This window comes from Puma concolor, chromosome C2, assembly GCF_028749965.1.
Source record: "Puma concolor isolate L17-30 chromosome C2, mPumCon1.1.hap2, whole genome shotgun sequence".
NCBI classification, from domain to species: domain Eukaryota; kingdom Metazoa; phylum Chordata; class Mammalia; order Carnivora; family Felidae; genus Puma; species Puma concolor.
In genome coordinates, this window is record NC_141675.1 from 63,680,262 (window position 1) to 63,703,104 (window position 22,843).

The 22,843-nt window shown below is 36.0% G+C and overlaps 1 protein-coding gene across 1 annotated transcript in view; it reads left to right on the forward strand.

The window, feature by feature from the left end:
* The window catches only part of PRKCI (protein kinase C iota), a 73,223-nt gene extending 51,169 nt beyond the window's left edge, over positions 1 to 22,054 (forward strand). The window contains exons 9-18 of the mRNA XM_025912959.2: positions 1,366 to 1,542; positions 1,963 to 2,060; positions 3,086 to 3,172; positions 5,454 to 5,589; positions 9,657 to 9,744; positions 10,756 to 10,881; positions 12,239 to 12,318; positions 14,452 to 14,541; positions 14,922 to 15,037; positions 19,234 to 22,054. Coding sequence (XP_025768744.1) covers positions 1,366 to 1,542; positions 1,963 to 2,060; positions 3,086 to 3,172; positions 5,454 to 5,589; positions 9,657 to 9,744; positions 10,756 to 10,881; positions 12,239 to 12,318; positions 14,452 to 14,541; positions 14,922 to 15,037; positions 19,234 to 19,321 — 1,086 coding nt within the window. The 3' untranslated portion in view covers positions 19,322 to 22,054. The remainder of the gene's footprint in view (positions 1 to 1,365; positions 1,543 to 1,962; positions 2,061 to 3,085; positions 3,173 to 5,453; positions 5,590 to 9,656; positions 9,745 to 10,755; positions 10,882 to 12,238; positions 12,319 to 14,451; positions 14,542 to 14,921; positions 15,038 to 19,233) is intronic.
* Positions 22,055 to 22,843: the final 789 nt, after the last annotated feature.

Consider the following 22,843-nt stretch of genomic DNA (forward strand, 5'->3'; position numbering starts at 1 on the left):
TTTTTATAGATCAGTAGGGTTTGTTTTATTCAGATCCTTTAAAGGTGGCATGCCACTAGTTTCTGGTTTCTGTCTTGTTAGTGATTCTGTGAAGGTACTGTGCTTTTGTTCCATTTCATTCTCCTTTGTAGTTTCAGTTAACCACATTTAAATTTTTTTTTTTAATGTTTATTTCTAAGACCGAGAGAGACAGAGCGTGAGTGGGGGAGGGGCAGAGGGAGACACAGAATCAGAAGCAAGCTCCAGGCTCTGAGCCATCAGCACAGAGCCCGATGCGGGGCTCGAACTCACGAACGGCGAGATCATGACCTGAGCCGAAGTCGGATGCTCAACCGACTGAGCCACCCAGGCGCCCCCAGTTAACCACATTTAAAGTCTGTATATTACCTTTCCTTCTTACCATTCTATGCTTTCTTCATCTACTCTAATCTGGTTTCTTTTACTCGTCTTTATTCATTCTTGTTATCACATCAGATTATTATTTCTAGATTTTTGTGTGACCCTTCTCTTGAAACCTCATTCTCCTTCAGTTTTCATGATACTTTTTTTTTCTTTTTTGTGCTTACTAGTTTTTCTCAAAATTTGCTCTTTGTTTTCTTGATACTCTTCACTTGAGAAAATTCATACTTAATTCTTATGGGTACATGTTGATTGTATGTGGAGGATTTTGCAGATGTGTTAAAACAGATTATCTTCGGTCTTGTCTATAAATTACCAGAAGCCCAAGTTTCTAGTTGTAAATGGATTATAAGGCTGGTTTTGTCATTCCAAAAGAGCTTGGTATTGTGTAGAAAAGAATGTTTTCCATTAGTTAAGCTGCCTCATGCTTATTTTCTGTTTATAGCTTCCAAAAATATCTCTGAATATATCCGCTCATTAGCCCAGATTTGATATATCAAGCTTCCAGTGGACTCTTTAATCTTGCAATCCCATTGTATCTTGTATCTTCAGTATGAAAAACCAAGCCCATTATCTCAACAGCTCTGTTAATCTTATCCTATGTGCACACTTTGTTTTTCTGTCAGTAGTACCTCCAGTCTCCCAGTCATCAAAGTTAGTGTCATTTTTTTAATTCACGTATCTCCATTGCCTTCATACCCAAAGTTATCACATCTTAAGACATCCTTTAACATTTCTCAGATTTCAACTCCCTCTCCATTCCTATCAGTACCCGTCTGACCTCAACTCATGAATTCATCCTTTCCCTGAGTAGTTAGATTATATCGTTTGGAATGAATAAGAAAAGAATTATTAAGAACTTAAATCAGAAAATACTTAAAAAACATCTTAACCAGGTACTGGAAATATAATGTATTATGCAAAATTTCTCCAGGTATAACTATTTGATATTAATGTTCTCGACAGGCAATGAACACCAGAGAAAGTGGCAAAGCTTCATCCAGTTTAGGTCTTCAAGATTTTGATTTGCTTCGGGTAATAGGCAGAGGAAGTTATGCCAAAGTATTATTGGTGAGGTTAAAAAAAACAGATCGTATTTATGCAATGAAAGTTGTGAAAAAAGAATTGGTCAATGATGATGAGGTGAGTAAGCACAATGTTTTATCATTTCTGAACTGTTAAGTTGGCTTAAGTGTACTATTTCAGAGAAAACCTCAATGATTTGTCTTATCATTTCAGTCTACATTTCTAAATATATGCTTCAAACAGATTACATAAGATATATTTAATGTAATCTGATGACTACTAGATTTTTAAGAAATAAAAATCAAGCCATATTATTATCAAGGAAAAGTACTTGATCTTTGTAAAAGTTTTCTAGACTGTTTCATAATGAAAGATTTATTGGTGTTTTTGTATAAAGCTGTTGTTTCATGATTATCATGAAACAGTAGTAGTTAGTTACTTACTTGTATTTGTGATCATTGAATTACTAAGAACAAATTTATCATAGTTTTGATGATAATTCAGTTTGACATGGATTTCTTTCATATTTTGAAATAGGACATTGATTGGGTACAGACAGAGAAGCATGTTTTTGAGCAGGCATCTAATCATCCTTTTCTTGTTGGGCTGCATTCTTGCTTTCAGACAGAAAGCAGGTAAGATTGAAAGATAATGGAATGATTCCTGGGCTCTACACCTTTTGGTATATTACACAATGAAAACTGCTTTCTACTATAAGCCGGAAGCGGAAGACATGGAGATGGACACAAGAGTACTCTGTTTAAAATTTCCTGCTACTCATACTCCAATCAGTGATAGCCGTCTAACGGTGGATCAGCAGTAGGAAATTTCCTGCTTTGGGCAAAAAAAAAAAAAAAAAAAAAAAAGACCAGGTCATAATTATGGCACTAAAAATCTAACTTTTGAAGTATCTTCAAGATTCTAGTTTTAAGACTTAAAGTGTCCTAGAGTTTAACTAGAGAGAGAAATCCTAACTTCTTTACCTTAAGTGACCGTTAAATAAGACTTGTTTTGCAAGGGCCAAAGTTGAGGTGAGAGTAAGAGGCTCTGGATTGCTAGTGGTACTACTTTCAAATGGAAGAAGCAGTTCTCACAGTTCTGCTGGTTTACTGTTTTGTATCTTCTGTGATTAAACAGCTTTCTTCTCCAACTACCCTTTGTTTCCGCCAAATTCCTGGAGTGTTTGTTCAGGATAAATCTGGAGAATGCTCTCTATGTTGTAACTGCTCTCTACAGTGTTTAAAAATGCGAAGTTACACTGCCTCGTTTTGGATTTTGGTGTCATGTGCTCTCTCCTGTGTTTTTTTATTTTTATTTTTTAAGCCCACTGACATGTCAAGTTCCTAGAGTTAAGCCCTGCTAATTTTCTTTCTTTCTTTTTAATTTTGTTTCTCCCACGTTTTCATTTAAATTCCAGTTCATTCACATACAGTGTAATATTAGTTTCAGGTATAGAATTTAGTGAGTCATCACTGACCTATAACACCCAGTGCTCATCACCTTAATCCGCATCACCCATTTAACGCATCGTCCCCATCCACCTCCCCACCAGTAACCATCAGTTTGTTCTCTGTAGTTGAGTCTGTTTCTTGGTTTGCCTCTCTTTTTTCCTTCCTATGTTCATTTGGGTTTTTTTTTTTTTTTCTTTTCTGTGTTTTAGATTGTTCTTTGTCATAGAGTATGTAAATGGAGGAGATCTAATGTTTCATATGCAGCGACAAAGAAAACTTCCTGAAGAACATGCCAGGTACCATTGGATTTTTGTCTGGGGTCGTGGGTAGGGGATGCTATGGGACTTTTTATGTGCCAGTGTTTGAAAGGGTAGATAAATCACTTATTTTTGATACTAGTTAATTTTTTGGAAGTCATATAGAGGCTAAGGTAAAAGTTTATTATTATAACATGTGTAACATTATGTATTTACATATATTAATGTAAGTAATTGAAAAGTATAAAAACTATTCAAGGGGAAACCTTCAGTTAACTAAACCCAATTATTTTATCTATTCAACATCCACCATTGAAATAATTGATGGATTTACACTTATTATTTGTATATACTTGAGAGTAATAAAACAATTCCTCTTAAGGTTTTATGTAATTCTGACTATTCTTCCTGTAATTACAATTTCTGAATTGTTCTGCCTTTGGCTTTTTTTTCTCTGATCTCATACATGTTGATGAATAAGAAAAGATCATTAAATATTATTTATTTTTTTGTTTATTTTCTGTCCTTAATTTGACATTATTATATAAGATTGTAAATTGCTTATATGTTGGAGGAATTAGGTAGGGAAGGATCATGGCCTTGGAGAAGTTTAATTCATCAGTGCCATGATTTGTTTTGTTTTGTACTCATAATTAGCAATAATTCTCACCCTGTTGTGCTCCGCAAAAGATGAGGCATATGAGTTTGTATATGCGTGTAACAAAGGTTAAAGATGTTATTTTTGTAAGTACTTAGTGGAAATCTTTTTTTTTTAATTTTTTTATTTTTTAGTGTTGATTTTTGAGAGAGAGAGAGAGACACACACACACACAGAATGCAAGTGGGGGAGGGTCAGAGAGAGAGAGGGAGACACAGAATCTGAAGCAGGCTCCAGCCTCTGAGCTGTCAGCACAAAGCCTGATGCGGGGCTCAAACTCACAAACAGTGAGATCATGACATGAGCCAAAGTCGGATGTTTAACCAACTGAGCCACCCAGGTGCCCCAATTTAGTGGAAATCTTGCTAATACATTGATTCTTTCTTATCAAAAAGAGATACTATCCTTCAATTTTATAAAAAGGTAGAAATTGTACTAATCTAATCTCAGACCAAACTGTATTTTGTTTTGTTTTAATTTCCTGTATGTTCATTTATTTAGGCTTTATTAAATGGTTGCCCTTCATAGCAGAGCCACAAATGACATTTCTAAATGTGACCAGAGCCTGTATTTGTTCCTTGTTTGTTCAGTTGGACATGGGGAAAGTAGTTTTTACTGTATTAAAGTGTCAGTTCTGGTTTTGTGCTTTTCTGGGAACCAAAGTACAAAATAAGGGCTCAGGTTCTCTATTCATAGAATTAAGTAACTGAGAAGGTTTGTGTTATGTACCTCCAAACATGATCATGATAACATTCCCCAAAGTAGCAATAAACCAACTTGAGTGTTTTATTTTCATTGTTCAGGTCAAAAGTTCTGGTTATCGCCAATGAGTTAGTGGCAGTTTTTAAAAAACCCTTTCTTTGATGTTAAATGGTATGGTTGTAGGATAATTCATTTTCTAGAATTTTGGTATGCATTTTATAGTTTGAGTTAAACTTTTAGTATTTTTTTTTTTTATTCTAGACCAATCAATGATTCTTAGCATTTGGAGAGATCATTTGTCTCTTAGAGAAGTGATAGAAGCTATGGAAACTCTGTAGAGGGAGGAGATGTAGATGTACACACGTATGCACAACTGAGCCTCCAGTTGTAGCAGTGTGGACTGTCTGAAGTCATTGTAAGGACCCAGATTAAGAACTTCTGTTTGAGACTTTCAAATTAATAATTTTTTGAAAAGTATGAGTTCAATGTAGACTGGAACTTCTGTAATAGTGTTTTGGGCTCAGGTATTTTTTTCTTTATTTCTTTTTAATTTTTTAAAAGTTTATTCATTTTGAGAGAGCAAGCATGTGCAAGAGAGTGCACGCACATGCGTGCATGCTCGAGCAGGGGATGGGCACAGAGAGAGGGGAGAGAATCCCAAGCAAGCTCTATGCTGTCAGCACAGAGCCTGATAGGGAGCTCGAATCCACGAACCACGAGATCATGACCTGAGCTGAAGTCAGACACTCAGTGAACTGAGCCACCCAGGCACCCTTAAGATATTTTAAAGTGTACTTCAGTTTGTGTTTTGGTGTCATTTCTAAAAACATAGGGAGAAAAAAATCTTTTGACACGATTTTGGTGTTTTCATTTGCAGATGGGGATAGGACTTAAATAACCTCTTCTAGAAACTTACCACAATTCCGAAACTTGAATCAAATGAGTTATTTTTCTTTTTAGATTTTACTCTGCAGAAATCAGTCTAGCATTAAATTATCTTCATGAACGAGGGATAATTTATAGAGATTTGAAATTGGACAATGTATTGCTGGACTCAGAAGGACATATCAAACTGACTGACTATGGCATGTGTAAGGTGAGAAGCATTTCTAGTTAATCAGAAGGTCTCAGCAGCTCATAAAATTGTTTTGGTAAAATAACAATATTTAAAGATGGAGAAATGATTGCTACCCTGTTTGGGATGCTTTTTGGAATTTTAGCACAAAGAAAAATATACATGTTTTCTAATCATTTACAAAAGTCCGTATTTTCTGTGACTGTTATATGTGCTATAATAAGAGTTAATTTCTTTTTATTGTCTGTAACATTTTATTTTGAATGTTGTGAAAGTACTGGAGAAAATTTGGAAATAAAAATTGTCTGCAATCCCATGACTTTAGCATAACTACTTGCGTGTCACCTTCTAGTTTTCGCCATTTAATTGTGACTCGTGATAATGTATTCAAGATTTTCCCAGGAAATGTATCATTTTTTGTATTTAAAATTTAAATATCTGACATAAAGTACAGTAGAACAAAATAAGAATTTCAGTTACTCTCAGGACATGTCCTTTATTTCTCGGACCTATATTCTTTTTGTAACAGTTTTTTATTTAAGAGTCCAGTGTTTTTCCACAAAATGTGTAGGGTGCTACTCTCCTTGTTGAAGTAGCCGGGTCAGAATTATCTGCACACGGTAATATGGCAACAAGCATGTAAACGTATGGATCACACTCTCCCATTTACCTGAAGGAAGTGCCTCCAGAGCTTGGAGATTATTTAAACTATTTAAATGCTAACATTAAGTAAGACACTCTAACAGTATTGAAGATTTAATGTCATTATCTCTTGATAATGACCTTAAAAGAAAATCTTTACCTCAGGTATTTTTGCTTTTAGGTACAAAACTCAGACATTTTTATCTTTTCTTATATTAAATTTCTATTTCCTTAAATTTTTCTATTATACACATCTTTAGTTATAAACAAGTAAACATTTAGTAGGCAAACCCCTATATATCCATTTTTTATGAGATTTGTGATACCTTTTTTTTTATCTCTGTCACTTTTTTACCAGGGGATTTTTTTTCTTATTTCAAAAGAAAAATGTCCTATAATTTGTCAAAGGAAAATAAAGCTGAACAGCAACAACAAAAAACCCATTAAAAATGTTAACCTTGTTAGAAAGTGTACACATTAAAACAATAGTCTTTATTTTTGCATGCCAGATACTGTGTTTGTTTTTTTTTTTTTAATTATAATAGTCTGCTTACAGAGTCTGAAGAAATGGCATTCTTCTATGTCATTGGTGAGTGTATGCATTGTTATAACTGTTTGTAAAGCAGTTTGGTGGGGATGTGTCAGGAATCTTAAAGATATACAGGCACACTCTTTGATTTAGAACTTCTGCCTCTGGGATATTCTTTTTTTACATTTACATCCAAGTTAGTTAGCATATAGTGCAATAATGATTTCAGCAGTAGAATCCAGTGATTCATCCCCTACATATAATGTCCAGTGCTCATCCCAACAAGTGTCTTCCTTAATTCCCCTTGCCCATTCAGCCCACCCCTGACCCAGAACCCCCTCCAGCAACCCTCAGTTTGTTCTCTATATTTAAAAGTCTCTTATCTTTTGTTCCCCTCCCTGTTTTTATATTATTTTTGCTTCCCTTCCCTTATGTTCATCTGTTTTGTATCTTAAATTCCACATATGAGTAAAGTCATACGATAATTGTCTTTCTCTTACTGACCAATTTCACTTAGCACAATACACTCAAGTTCTATCCATGTTGTTGCAGATGGCAAGATTTCACTGTTTTTGATTGCCGAGTAATACTCCATTGTGTATATATACCACATCTTCTGTATCCATTCATCCGTCAATGGACATTTGGGTTCTTTCCATACTTTGACTATTGTCTATAGTGCTGCTATATTGGGGTGCATATGTCCCTTCGAAACAGCACACCTGTATCCTTTGGATAAATACCTAGTAGTGCAATTGCTGGGTCATAGGGTAGTTCTAGTTTTAATTTTTTGAGGAACCTCCATATTGTTTTCCAAAGTGGCTGCACCAGTTTCCATTCCCACTAGTAGTGCAAAAGGGTTCCTCTTTCTCCACATCCTTGCCAACATCTGTTGTTGTCTGAGTTGTTAATTTTAGCCATTCTGACAAGTATGAGGTGGTATCTCATCATGGTTTTGATTTGTATTTCCCTGATGATGAGTGATGTTGAGCATCTTTTCACGTGTCTGTTAACCATCTGGATGTCTTTTGCCCATTTCTTCACTGGATTATTTGTCTTTTGGGTGTTGAGTTTGATAAATTCTTTATAGATTTTGGATACTAACCCTTTGATATGTCATTTGCAAATATCTTTTCTGCCTCTGGGGTATCCTGAGTAGATTTTTTGGCCTATGAGAAAAGGTTTATGACCAAAATTTTTTTCTTGTAGTTGGTGATAAATATTTTAAATATTTTAAATAATCTAAATGGCTGGTAAGGAGAATAATTAGGGGAAATTACGGACTGACCACAAAACATAGCATTATAAAGTCATTTAGAAGATGTTTGCCAAAAGTTCATAACAATATAAAATGTTTATAAATAACATTAAATAGAGTTTTAAAGTATGGCATTGTCTGTTTCTATATGTGTTGTATGTTCTATTGTGTAGCATCATACATTCTGTTTACTTTTACATATTTTTGAGGTTATTATAATGGGCATGCATTACTTAATAAAACTCACAAAAATGAATTGCCTTTTACTTAATTGTAAATTTACTGTTAGCTTGTTTTTAAACTTTTTATTGTTGATATCTTATTTAATTGCCTTGTGGCCAGAACAAAATATATTGAGATTTCCTTTGTGACTTAGTATTTGGTCAGTATCCCATATGTACTTTAAAAAGGATATATAATCTCTTTTTTGCATGAAGGGAGTCTATGTCCTTCACACTCTCTCTTTTCTTTCCCCTTTTCTCCTCATGTACACATAGATTGTACATATTTTATATGTATGTACATTATATATGTATATGTATATTATATATATAATATATATATTTAGCTTTTGTCAAATCTTTTTCTGCTTACTAATTTTTTTGTCTGTATGATATGTCATTTTCTGATACAGATGTTTTGAAATCACCTGTCATGATTTGGGATTGTATTATCAGTTCGGCCTGCTATATCAATATACTGTAGATTAAGTGGTTTAAAAGACAGACATTTACTTCTCATAGTTCTGGAGACTGGGAAGTTCAAGATCAAAGTGCTAGTAGATCCAGTGTCTGGTGAAGGCACTCTTTATGGTTTGCACATGCATGAAGGCACTCTTCATGGCTTGCAGATGGGTAAAGGCATTCTTCACGGTTTGCAGATGTGTCTTTTTGTTGTATTCTTACATGGCAGGGAGAGAAAGAGGGAGTTCTCTTCCTCTTATAAAGACACTAATCCCATCATCCCTAATAACTAATTACCTCCCAAAGTCTCCGTCTCCCAGTGTTATCACATTAAGTCTTCAACATATGAATGGGGGGGGGGGCATACAAATGTCCATTCCATAGCAGGGATTGTGAAATTCTTCTCATTTGTCTATTTTTACTCTTTGTGTTTTGAGGCTGTATTGTTAGGTGCATACAAATTTGTTATAAATTTTTGGTGATTTTCCATTTCTCAGTGTGTAGTTTTTCTGTTATGTACATTAGTGTCTTCTGCCGTAATTTTTTCCATCTGGTAGCTATTGAAATACAAAACCAAAAAATTTGTGCCTTAGGAAAAACAACCAACAGTGCTTGTGTTAGCAGGTGGGATTTATAGTGCTTTTCTTCATAAAATATGATTCCTTTTACTCATATAATTAAAATTTTTATATTAAGTTTTTACCTGAATATAAATTATTTCAAATGCAATTTTTATTTTGATTGAACTCTCCACCAACATCTAATGAGGACAGGCTTTCTTTAAGCTATTTAGGGGCAACTCATGATTTTAATAATAAAGACAACTGTACTAGTAATATTTTATTTAAGCTTAATATATTACCTGTAGATGCTGAGCTTATATAACAAATGAAATAAAAGAGATGAATTTAAAAGATAATTTTTGATCTTATTATTTCTTTTCTCTTTTTTCTTTCTTTTTTATTTTTTCTAAAAGGAAGGATTACGGCCAGGAGATACAACCAGCACTTTTTGCGGTACTCCCAATTACATTGCTCCTGAAATTTTAAGAGGAGAAGATTATGGTAATAAATAAATAGGTGTTATTTTAGCTAAGTGCTAGATGGGTGGTTAAATGTGGTACCCACTGCATTATAGTACTCTGTAGTACTTAAATACTAATCTTATTAATATAAACTTCCTTGATCCCCTTAAAACCTACATGAAAACCCTAAAATATGAAATAAGAGACAGTGGGACCTTAGCAGTATTTGGGGGTACAGATTTGAATATTTTATTAATGGCAACACTAAAAGTTCTAGGCACTAATCCAAGCAGTTTACATTATATTAACTAAATTTATCTTCTTAATAATCCTAGGAGGTAAGCATTGTTAATTCCCATTTTACAGAAAGTTTAGATAACTTGCCCGAGATCATACAGCTAGAAAGTGGCAGAGTAAGGATTTAAACTTTAGCCATGTGACTACAAAGTCATGAACCCTTGGAAGATTGTTCACATTTCCTGGGATATTTCCTCCAGGAATCTGAAAAATGAGGGAGAGATTGACTGCTTGTCAGGAACCAGAGAATATATTTATCTCAAAACATTGGACTTCTTGGGTTCTGGCCCTCTGATTTCAGCAGATGTGAAGGAGGATGGTACTTCTGACAGCCGTTCAGAATCTGATTCCAAGGTCCTTCAAGGATCTTTAATCAACTAGCAGAAGATCAAGTTTCAGACCCACGAAAGTTATTCTCAAATAAAATTTAATTACATCCTCAAAAAAAAAAAAAAAAGATACAGACTATGAGTCTGAAATTACAGGCATATTTGGGAGAAGGAACTTAGTGTTTCATTTCCAATATTTTTTCCCCAATATTTTATTTTTAAAGTTATCTTTTAGGTACCTCCCCTTGTTGATAAGTGAAATATTCCTATAATCTTCACTGCCAACCATGATAGTTATAATGCATTTAGAGTTTATTTTTCATTATGTTTAATTTTTAATTATACAATGAAATGAATCTCAAGTTACTGACTTTTAAGAATGCAGAATAGATGATTTGTTGCTTCAAAAAATTTCTTTTTTGAAGGTTTCAGTGTCGACTGGTGGGCTCTTGGAGTACTAATGTTTGAGATGATGGCAGGCAGATCTCCATTTGATATTGTTGGAAGCTCGGATAACCCTGATCAAAACACAGAGGATTATCTTTTCCAAGGTAATTTGCGGTATTTTACAGATTCTCTGTGAATAACCTATTCTAGAGTATGAATGAGGATGGCTCAGATTTTTACCTTGAGTAAGAGGAGAATAATTGGACAATATACTTCTTAATATGTAAGTCTTCATTTTTTTTTTAATATTTATTTTTGAGAGAGAGAGAGAGAGAGAGAAGGAGAGTGAGAGAAGGAAGGGCAGAGAGAGGGGGAGACAGAGAATCCCAGGCAGGCTCTGCACTGTCAGCACAGAGCCCAGCGTGGGGCTCACACTCACGAACTGCAAGATCATGACCTGAGCTGAAATCAGGAGTCAGATGCCCAACCAACGGAGCCACCCAGGCACCCCTTCATTTTTTTAAAAATATATCTTCCTACTTCTGTTCCTTCAGTCCCATTTACCAACTACTTTCTTATACTCAGAAATATAACAAAGAAGTTCCTTCAGATTGTATATCACAGAGATGAGAAGAAGGAATCCTGTGGCTAGAGACGAATATCTTTTCACATGGACCCCGAGGCTGAGTGCATAAGTCCAAGAACAATATGGAGGAAAAAGTGGGGTACCAAGAATATAAGAGGATCAAAAGGTGAAGAAAAGAAGGCCCACAATTGGAAATACAAAGACTCAAACAGGGAAAAAAAAAAAAAAAGACAAGGGATCACCCCCTGCTCCCAACACCCAGTCCAAAGATTTCCATGAAATTCTACATTTAATAATTAAGGCCATCACAGGAAATGAATAGCTGTTTCATGGAACAGAAAATCCAGATGGCCATGGAATATATGAAAAAGCATTTAGCTTCACTAGTAATTAGAGGTTTGCACATTAAAACATTAATGAGCTACTATTTCCTGCCCGTGCATTTGCCAGAAATTTTAAAGTCCGATAATACCAGGGCTGGTGAGGATGTGGATGGAGTAAGTGGAACTCTCATAGACTGCTGGCAAGCAGTGAAAATTGATTTAACAGCTTTGGAGAACAACTTGGCAATGTCTAACAAAATTGAGTATAGTAACATGTACCTCACATTTTGTAGCTATTAACTCATTTAAACCTCATAACAACCCCATGAAGTAGGTATTATTTTTATTCTAATTTTACAGATGAGGAAACCGAGGCACAGTAAGGTAGTCAAAGAATAAAATATGCATGTAAATGATAAGGACAGCATTCAGAGAAGAGGCTCTCTGAGAGGGAAGGATAGGCGCGAGCCTGAGAAAGCACATGAGACGCTGAAGTAGTATATGTAATACCTTATTTTTTTCTTTGAGAACGCCCTTAAGTAGCTCATAATACAAATGTAAAATTGAAGCTATGTAAAAGTGAAATATAATACCACTATTTTATCTTTCTAGTTATTTTGGAAAAACAAATTCGCATACCACGCTCTCTGTCTGTAAAAGCTGCAAGTGTCCTGAAGAGTTTTCTCAACAAGGTATAAATTGAATGTAAAAATCTTCAGCGGTTTATCTCTGTATAGATGAGACTAAGTAGAGGTTCAGGCAGTGTAATATTCCAAAACACTAGGGTATAATAATTTTTTTTCAGTTAGATCTAGAACTTATCTCTTTACCAAAGAGTATTAGATCCCGAGATGAATTGTCCTTTCCATTTTGACAGTGTAAGTCACTGCCAGCTATATATTACATATGGGTTTTTAATGTAGATGATATATATACCATGTACTCAATTAGGGAAAAATTACATCTTTGGGGATAGCCTCAATCGTACTTACAGCTTTGTTACTCAGTTTTCTTTGGATTATTATTCATAGATCTCTTTCCTTATTGAGCACTTGGGACAGTAGTGTTCTGTACAGATTATCATGTCAAAAGCCCTGTAATCAGATAAAATTCAGAAGAAATGAAAAGCTGTCATTGGTTCTTAAAAAATCTGAAGACCATTCAATTCTTCATTGTGGTCGGTAGGTTAGAAGAGTTTTAGGATCTAAGATTATGATTCTGAATGGTTTTTACTCATAACACTTCTAACACCAAATGTGTAGGTTTTTTTCCACACCAACAACCAATTCTCCACCTCTCTGGACATCAACTTGGTATATTACAATTCAGTTTATTTCTGATACTAACTACCTAGAGTTACCATCAGATTCCAGGGGTTTAAGGGCTCAGTCCCATAAAACTATCTTCACCTCAAGTGCCAGTCATGAGTCATGAGTATTGAGTACCCACATTTCTGTCTGACTTGGCTACAGAGTTGAGCTTCCCACAATTCTCACACCTCAGGTTCAGTAATTCGCTAGAATGGCTCACAGAACTCAGGAAAATAGTTTACTTGCTATCACTGGTTGGTTATAAAAAAAGATACAAATGAACAGCCAGATGAAAAGATACACGGGGTGCAGTCCAAAAGGATCCTGAGCACAGGAGTTTCTGTCCCTGTGGAGTTAGGGTACACACCCTCCGTGTCTCCCAGCATATGGACATATTCACCAACCCAGAAGCTCTCCAAACCCTGTGGTTCAGAGGGCTTTATGGAGGTTCCATTACATTGACACAATTGATTGAATCATTATCCATTGGTAGTTGACCTCCACCCGTCTGAAAATGAGGCTTAAAGTTACAACTCTCTAATCACATGGATGGTTCCTCCGGCAACCAGATCCCATCCTGAGCTATCTACCAGCCCACCAAGAGTCACATTATTAGTATAAACTCAGGTGTAATTGAAAGGGACTTGTGAATAACAAAAGATAATTGGCTCACTCAGGAAATTACTCACTCAGGTTTTAGAAGCTGTGTCAGGGACCTGGGACAGAGACCGGATACGCTTATTGTATCACGGCGATCTTGGCAATCATAAATGTTTTCTTAAATAAATTGTAGGTTAGAAAAAGTAGGTTGATGTGCATTTATCATCTAAGGTAAATATAGATAATGATGAATTTTAACAAAATGAGAAATTGAGGCTTTTGAGTACTTTAGATGGAGAAAGATTTAAAATGGAAATCTAGGTATTAGCACGCTGCAAAATGAAGGTGAGAGGTTTTAATGTTCAAAATAAAATGCCTTTTATTGGAAAGGAAAATGGTAGCATGTTCTCATTCACAGTAATGAATAAGCCAAGACTGTTTGTTTGTTAAGTTACAGCCCCTTAGTCCCATGGGTCACATAATGGTTGTATCACGGTTATACACAGATTATATTGTTTTGTTGCTGTAACTGGACATAGAGCTTTACAGATGAGCTAAGAACACACTTATGGAGTTTCGGGGTTTGTATATTTTGACCAGCACAATAACCTGTGCCAAAGAAATAGGTGGATGCTGCTGAAATGATTGTGCTGTCCTCTTTTCCCTCCCCTTTTCCTGTAGCAAGGAGTAGTGACCTGTATCCACTATAATCACATGATAGCCGGAGACAGAGCCATGAGGAAATTGTACTTGTCACAAGCTTCAGATACCCATTTAAGTCTAGTGTTGTACTATGATGTAATTTCAGAGATACAGGTATTATATAAGAGACACAAAACCCAGGTCACAAAGAGGATTTATTTATTCTAAAGCACGATATCCCTCCAGTTCTTGAAACGTTTCTCTCCATCATAGGACCCAAAGGAACGATTGGGTTGTCATCCTCAAACAGGATTTGCTGATATTCAGGGACACCCATTCTTTCGAAATGTTGATTGGGATATGGTATGTAAATTGTCATTGTTTTCTATATTAGGTATCCTTATTATCTTGGGCCAAATTTTATTCTCTTAAAAGAATGTTAAAAAAACAAAACAAATATATCATAGCTTAAGTAACTTAAGCCACACTCTAAAGTGCTTTTTAAAAAGCTTTTAAAACAATAAAAGCTTAGAATATTAATTTAATGGAGCAGGTTGTAATATTAGTAAGGCCTATATCAGCGTTCAGTTTTGTACATTATTTCCATCATTGTGAATACCGTTGAACCACGCCTAAGGACTCGCTGTGATAGGATGTGGAAGCCTCTGAGGGAAGAGGAGAAATGTAGAGGTGGAATTTTTTCTAAGAACGTAGGCTTGAGCTGTCATCTAATGTCTTTCTAGATGGAGCAAAAGCAGGTGGTACCTCCCTTCAAACCAAATATTTCTGGGGAATTCGGTTTGGACAACTTTGATTCTCAGTTTACTAATGAACCTGTCCAGCTCACTCCAGATGACGAGTAAGTAACTCTATAGACTGAAATATTTCTGAAGTTATTTGGAAGTTTCCTTTTTAGTGGCTACACAGTGCTTCATTACCAGATTATAACATAATTGAATTAGCCATTCAATTATGGGATATTTGAATCTATTACACTATTATAAGTCATAACGACTGCCCTTTTCTGCTTTGCCTTACGTGCCTTCTCTCTAATTCCCACAACAACATGATAAATCTACTAACTGTCATCTTCCTCTTACAGATGAGGAAACTGAGACCCAGACAGGGCAAGCAGAGTCACACAGCTGTCAGGTGGCAGAGTCAGGATGGAAACCCGAGCTCTTTCCACTGCACTGCACTGTTTTGAAGATGACTGTCTTTGAGTTCCTGAGTATTACTTTAAGATAGATTCTCAGAGAGGGAATTAGATCAAAGAGTGAAAATTTGTTTTAAGTTTATTTATTTTGAGAGTGCACAAACACGAACAGGGGGATGGGGGGGGAGAGAGAGAGAGAGAGAGAGAGAGAGAGAGAGAGAGAGAGAGAGAGAGAGAGAATGAATATACCAAGCAGGCTCCACACTGTCAGTGCAGAGCCCGATGTGGGGCTCAAAACTCACAAACTGTGAGATCATGACCTGAGCTGAAATCGAGAGTCGGACACCCAGCTGACCGAGCCACCCAGGTGCCCCTAAAGAGTATGAAATTTTGAAAGCTCTTGATAAGTATTGCCAAATTGCTTATTAAAAAGATGACATTAACTTACCAAGTCTAGCCAGCGGTGATCTGACATATTTTTTATGTGTATGTTCATCTTTTAAAAGTATGGTTTAGAATAATTTGGGCATATTTGATTGTTTACCTCTCTTTACAGATTCGTTCTGTCATCTCAAGGAGGCCCTTACTCCTTGTCAATATTTTCACTTCTGTCTTGTTAATTCTTACCACATTCCTCATGCAGCTGTTCAAACCATCTCTACATTTTGGAAGCCTTCAGTCCTACCCCTGCCTTCACCACTTCTAACGGACTAACCTTGCCTTAGCTTGACTGCAAGGGTTGAGACCTGGCTGGTGTGAGCTTGCTCTGTTTTCAGCTGTCACAGACCATCTTGCATCTCAGAATTGCTGTCTCTCCCACCTCCTTTTTCTTCCTCCCTATTCTTGGAAGGCTATCCCTCTTTTGCAAGGGGTGCTCCATTTTCCTAGATCTGTTTCCTTAGCTTCTGCCAGGATTTCATTTTGTCAGTTATGTCCATTACTCCACCTTCTTTAATTTCTCTTTTCCTGCTGCTCTTCTTCTATTTATAAACATGCTCAGATATCCTAATTTGCCCCCTGGATCTTAGCACATCTTTAAACCACCATATTTTCTTCCCTCATTTTCTTTTCAAGAAACTCGATGCTCATGGTAAAAGAAAAATAAATAAGCAGTATCTCCATCAAACTCCTTCAGAGTAGTCAACATTGATTGTCTTGTACTTTTCTTACTACCTGCACTTTAACTCTTTACAATTTAACCTGCTTCTTCGGCTTTTGACGGTTGAGTTGATTTGTCAATTTCTGATTTTTGTTTAATGTTTATTCATTTTTTGAGAGAGGGAGAGGCAGAGGCAGAGAGAGAGGGAGACACAACATCCGAAGCAAGTTCCGGACTCCGAGCTGTCAGCACAGAGCCCGCCCGATACAGGGCTTGAATTTACGGACTGTGAGATCATGACCTGAGCTGCAGTCAGACACTTAACCGACTGAGCCATCTGGGCGCCCCTGTTGATTTCTGATTTTTAAAGCATGTTTTGATCAGTCCTCATCTCCCCTGATGTCTGTGAAGCATTTGGCACTCATGGCCTTGCTTTGTTGGGCACTACCCATCCTGGTCTGCTTCATCTCTGTGACCACTTATCATCCTTTTTCCCCTGTCCCCTCAAGACTGAGATGTTCCACAGTTCTGTTCATAACAGCCGCCTTTTTGCTATATGCACTTTGTTCCTTGGAGATTTCGGCCAGCCCCACATCACTGATACCAGCTATTTAAATCACACCCAGCTAAATTGGCAAACGGTTTTTGAGCAAAGGGCCCTGTGCTAAGTACTGGGCATTAAAGACGATTAAGATGTAGGCCAGTCTTGTAAAAAAGCTTACTGTCTACCAAAGGAGAGAGTAATGTACGAAAGTCATTATTCTGACAGTGTCATGTATTAAAAAGAACACTAGATTTAATCAAAAGATAGGAATTTGAATCCTGACCTCACCTCTTACCAACTGAGTAACCTGGGTTCAAATTTCATAACTTCTCTGTGCCTATTTCTTCTCTTACTGCCTACCTCAGAAGGCTGCTGTGAAGAATAAATGAGCCATAGTTCCTAAAGCACCCCCCACCTGCTATCTCTCCTGAACTGCATTTCTATCTGCTTGTTTAAACATCTTCCCTGGTTTGTCAGACAAGCACCTCAGACATACGAAATCTGAAATAAAGGTAATGACTTCTTGGGGCGCCTGGCTGGTTCATTCAGGGGAGCATGTGACTCTTGATCTCAGGGTCGTGAGTTTGAGCCCCACATCGGGTGTAGAAATTACTTTTAAAAAAGGAAAGAAAAGAAAAGAAAAAGAAATGACTCTTTATGGTCTCTTTTTCTGTTGTTCTCAATCAGTTCCTTATTTTTATTTACTTTTTCGTGCTCATTATGCCATCATGTGTTCCTGCATTCAGATCCAAAATGTCCATGATTATTGACGGTTCCTTTTCCTTAACAAACGATAATGTGTTCAGCTGCCAACTCCTTGTCTGTTCTTTCTTTACTTCATCACTTGTGTCAGATCCTTCGTTTTCGTTCCCATTGTCGTCAGCCCCATTCACACCTCTTTCAAATCATGCGTAGAATATTACACCATCCTCCTGATCGGGCTCATCCTTTGCTTTGCAACCCATCCTGTACATCTCCTGCAGTAGCACTACCAGTTTTTTAACCCCCCCCCTTTGTCAGAAGCCTCCAGTAACCTCCTCCTTGTCTAGAAGATAAAACCTGTCATCTCAGCCAGCAGTCACGGCCTTCTACCCTCTCCTCCCACCCGACTCTCCAGCCCTCTCTCACTGTGCTCCAACACAAATGCTGTGTTCTGACCAGTCTCCATTACTCCACATCCCCGGATAGTGTGCTGTTACCTTTGCTCATGCTGTTCCCTCTGTATGCCTCCTTCATTTTTACATACTGGAATCTTCTCCATCTTGCTGAGCTACCTCAAATGCAACCAGGTCTTTGATGAATAAAGGTGAAACTCCTTACTCTAGTAAGCATTACTGGCTTCCTTTAACTGGCCATTACCTTCCTCCCAGATCATCTACCTTTGACATGCTTCTGTTCCTGTGCTTTCAACTCCAGTAAATTACTTGGCGCTTTCCCAGACCTAACATAGTCTTTCATAATTCTGTTCAGTAAGTGGTTGTGGAATGAATGCTGGCTTTCTCAATTTCTGCAACTAGAAGTCACCCTTCTCATTAGAACTGTGCTTAGATCAAGACTTAGCTGTCCCATATGAAACTTAGCAGGTACTGCTTTCCCTTGTAGCTTTTCTTTATATGGGATACCTTCCCTCCTCGAAGGAAGGGACTGTATCCTGTGTAACTTTGCTCTGCAGTATGGTGTGTGCATTTAAGTATTCAAATATTCATTGGTATTACTCTTACTGCATATTAAATTAGAAACCCAGTATAACAGAATGCCAACATCTCTATACCCTATGACCCATGACCTCCCTGTGGTGTCCTCTCCTTATTCTAGGTCTTTCTATGTACTTGTCCCTATTGCCTTTTCCTTTTGGCTAACTTCTTCTGGGCCTTCTTGTCACTATCTTCCTGTTGAGGTGACTACTAAATTGAATGCTAATTCAGACCTGGATGTTCGCCTCTAAGTCTGAGTGTTGTTCAGGTCAAAAGTTAAGATTAACCAGAATTGTGACAATTTGTGACTTTTAATTTCTAGCCTTCAATTTTGGACTACCTTTTAGTTCTAAACCTGCTTACAGGATTGTTAGTCTTTTATTTTCAGTACTCTTGATTCTTCTAGAAGATGTTTTGGGATTAATCTAAATACTTGTAGATTTCTTCCCCCATAATTTATATAAATTAGCCTTATTTTTTGTTTTTTAACTTTCGTTTACCATTTAAATAAAAAGTTGAAGAAATCTAGATTATGAAAATTAATTTATTTTTCTTTCAACAGTGACATTGTGAGGAAGATTGATCAGTCTGAATTTGAAGGTTTTGAGTACATCAATCCTCTCTTGATGTCTGCAGAAGAATGTGTCTGATCCTCATTTTCCAACCGTGCATTTTGCTTGTGTTCCCATTTAATGCATGAATAAACTCGTTACCAGCCTGGATACAATGAACCATTTTATATTTCTTACCTACAAAAAAAGCATTCAGTATCTTCTATTGTTGGCTGTAAGAGTCAATTATTACATCTAACTATGAAAAAGAAAATGAAACTAGTTTCCAGACGGTCGTGTCAACATTCAGTTATACTGGTAATCCAGCAGCCTACTGATGAGTAATGAAGTTGTCCTTTTTGTTTAAAGGAAATACTTAACCACCGCGTTTAAGGCACATGATGGGATTGTGTCATAAACCTACTGTGATTTTTGTCATTCTTCATTTAGTCCTTAAAGTTTTAAATTTTGGAATAGAAGAGTAATTCAAAATACAACAACTTATATTACCTATTACTTTCTGAGTTCTTTGTGTTTAAAAATTCAGCTGTAAGTTTTATTGCCTTGGATAATTAAGTTATTGATTTTTAAGGCAACAGTTATTAAATTGGTACTAAAGGATGTCACTTGCTTAGAATTAGGGAATACAAGTTCTCCTTGGGGAAAAAAAAACCAGGCACATTTTATTAAGTGTTAGATTCTAAATCATTAGCTATTTTTGAAAAACTGATGAGTGATTTCTTAGGATAGGGGTGTAAGCTTCTGAGCTTATCCCTTTAGCCAGAACTTTAACTGGAATGTTAGTAACTGTCATTCAAAGAACCAGGATGCATTTGAATGGAGCATTTCTCAGTATATAGAAAGGGAGAAAAATAGAAATTAAAAATGTTTTAAATTAAAAAAAAAAAAAAAAAAAACACCAGAAAAGTGCAATGGTAATCCCACAGTGACTTTTTATGGTTTTAGATAACAAGGAAGCACTCCTTATCAAACTTGTAAAAGCATTCCATTATCCAGTAGAGACAGAACGTATGCAATTTTTTCTTTATAACTTAATATACATAAAAAGTATTTTATCTTCCAAATAGTGTCTTAACCTTACTCATTTATTCACCAAAACCACATTATCCATACTTTTGGACCCTGTTTATAGTATGGAGTCTTCAGTGAAATTAAAAAAGGTCAACATGAATAAATATTCAGAACACAGACATACATATTCCACAAGTTCCAGCTCCTTAAATGAGTTTTTGCTAAGTGGGTAACACATATGATCAGAGTGGAATACATTTCAGGGGCAGAGTTCTTCAGATTATTTTTTATTAATACTAGTGTTTAGCAATTTATTATTTAAAGGGATGCCTGTGATAGCATCCGTTTATTTTGAATATTTTTTTAATGTTTATTTTTGAGAGAGAGCTTGTGAGTGGGGTAGGGGCAGGGGGGTTACAGAGGATCTGAAATGGGCACTGTGCTGACAGCAGGCGAGCCTGCTATGGGGCTCGATCGAACTCACCCAACTGTGAGATCACAACCTGAGCTTAAGATGAATGCTCAATCAACTGAGCCACCCAGGTGCCGTGCCCCTAAATATTTTTTTAATGAAAAGGGATTTTAGTAAAAAGTAACAATAATCATCTAAATTACTCACAATTGTCCAATCTTAGTAAAATTTAATTTGGGGGGAAGCTAGCTGGTCTTAAATTTATAATGATTTAAAATTTATAGGCATCTAATAATTAATTGTTTTTTTGGATGCTACCTTTTATTTGAAATGTAATTTTTCTGAAGTTTCCGACCATGTACTCATTTTTCTTCAAATGACCAAATCTGAAAGCAATGAAAACCTCAAAGGAAAAAGTTTATATACACTCCCATGTTTATGTAAGAAGTATGTATGTTTTTCTTAATACCTAAAACTTGTTTTCAAAAAGCAGTGTTCACTTCAAATCATAAACTTACAGAAAATTCTGACATATCAGAAATATGTTTATGACCTTGCTTTTAAGTGGTACTGTCTCCCCTAGGGCATTAGTTCCCAAATTGTAGAATGGGGAACGATCACCTGGGACATTTGTTTAAAATGCATATTGCTGGGCCCACCTTAGAATTCTGTTGGGTCTTTGGGCCTTATTTTAAGAAACACTTTCTTTGAGTTATTCTTTTATTTTGGCTGTAGTTATATATTAGAATATTCATGATAAGTTTTGAGAAAGGGGTAGGCAATGAATTACTGTCTTATCTACAATTTTAAATAAACTTTGAATGACTTCTTCAAGTTAGATCTCTCTTCCCCAAAAAAATCCTATCCATTTTCTATCAATAATGTTACAAATGATGAACATTTTTCTGTGATGAGGTTTTAACCATTATTCAGGGTGGTCTTTTGTGTTTAAAAAAATTTTTTTTAACTAATAACATTTACTGTGCATATTTTATACAGAATTGCATTACAAATATGTTTTTAACTGTGTTCTGTTTTTTGTAGTTTTTAAGTGCCATGCCAGTTGTTTTTATATTATATAGAAGTTCTCTCAAAATACTCAGCGGGAATAAGGCAGTTGACAGAATGGTTGGAATTTTAGTGTACTAAGAAAAAATTTATATTCCATAAGCATGTATGTGGTCAGCTCATTTTATGTGAATGCAGCCTGAATTAGATATCAGGTATTATACTTGTTTAGTACCTGTACATTTACTTTTTAAATTCTGTTTTGTTTTGCTTTATGTCCTACAGAATACTGCCTTGATCATCATAGTATCTGTATTTGTGTACCGTTTTTTTTTTTTTTTACTTTAAAATCTTTAAATAAAATGTTTAATATTCATCAAGATTGGAACATGTTTAATATGTAGCATATCAAATTTGTGTAAGAACAGGGTGTATCAAAATTTGTTCAGGAAGAAAAGTGAAAATTTTAGAGTATGGAATTTTCCTGTACTTACAGCAGCATTTTGGTAGTACTAATGCCCTATTGCAGACATTCATCCATAAAATATTGTTCAGTGTGTTTTCAAACTTGCCCTTCTATGCATCCCTTCTATTAGAAAACAAATTAGCAAGAAATCAGCTGAACATAGTTTTAACCAGTTTTAAAAGTGAAGCAAATTTAAACGGATTCAGAACAGATTACTCCCAAATTATTTTGTACAGTGATCTAAAGTTCCAGACCTTCTTGTTTCTCCGTTGTAGCTGGTGTCCCTATATAACAAGCGTGAGCCTGGCACTCCACACTTACAAACCTCTTTACCATAACTTAATGTCTTCTTACCTTCACGAGGAGAATGAAATCTTAAGTGCCTTTACTTTTTTCCTCCGTGCACTTGTCAGAGAGCTAGGGCGTATATATATTAAAACCACCAAGGACTGATCTCTGTCTGACCATTTTATTTTATTAAAGACTTTTTAAAAATGTTTATTGATTTTGTGAGAGAATCCCAAATAGGCTCCATGCTGTCAGTGCAGAGCCCCACGTAGTGCTTGATCTGAAGAACCATGAGGTCATGACCTGAGCTGAAATTAAGAGTCAGATGCTTAGCAGACTAAGCCACCCAGGTGCTGCTTAAATATTTTATTTTAAAGAAAACCAAAGCTGGAGGCATCACAATCCCAGACTTCAA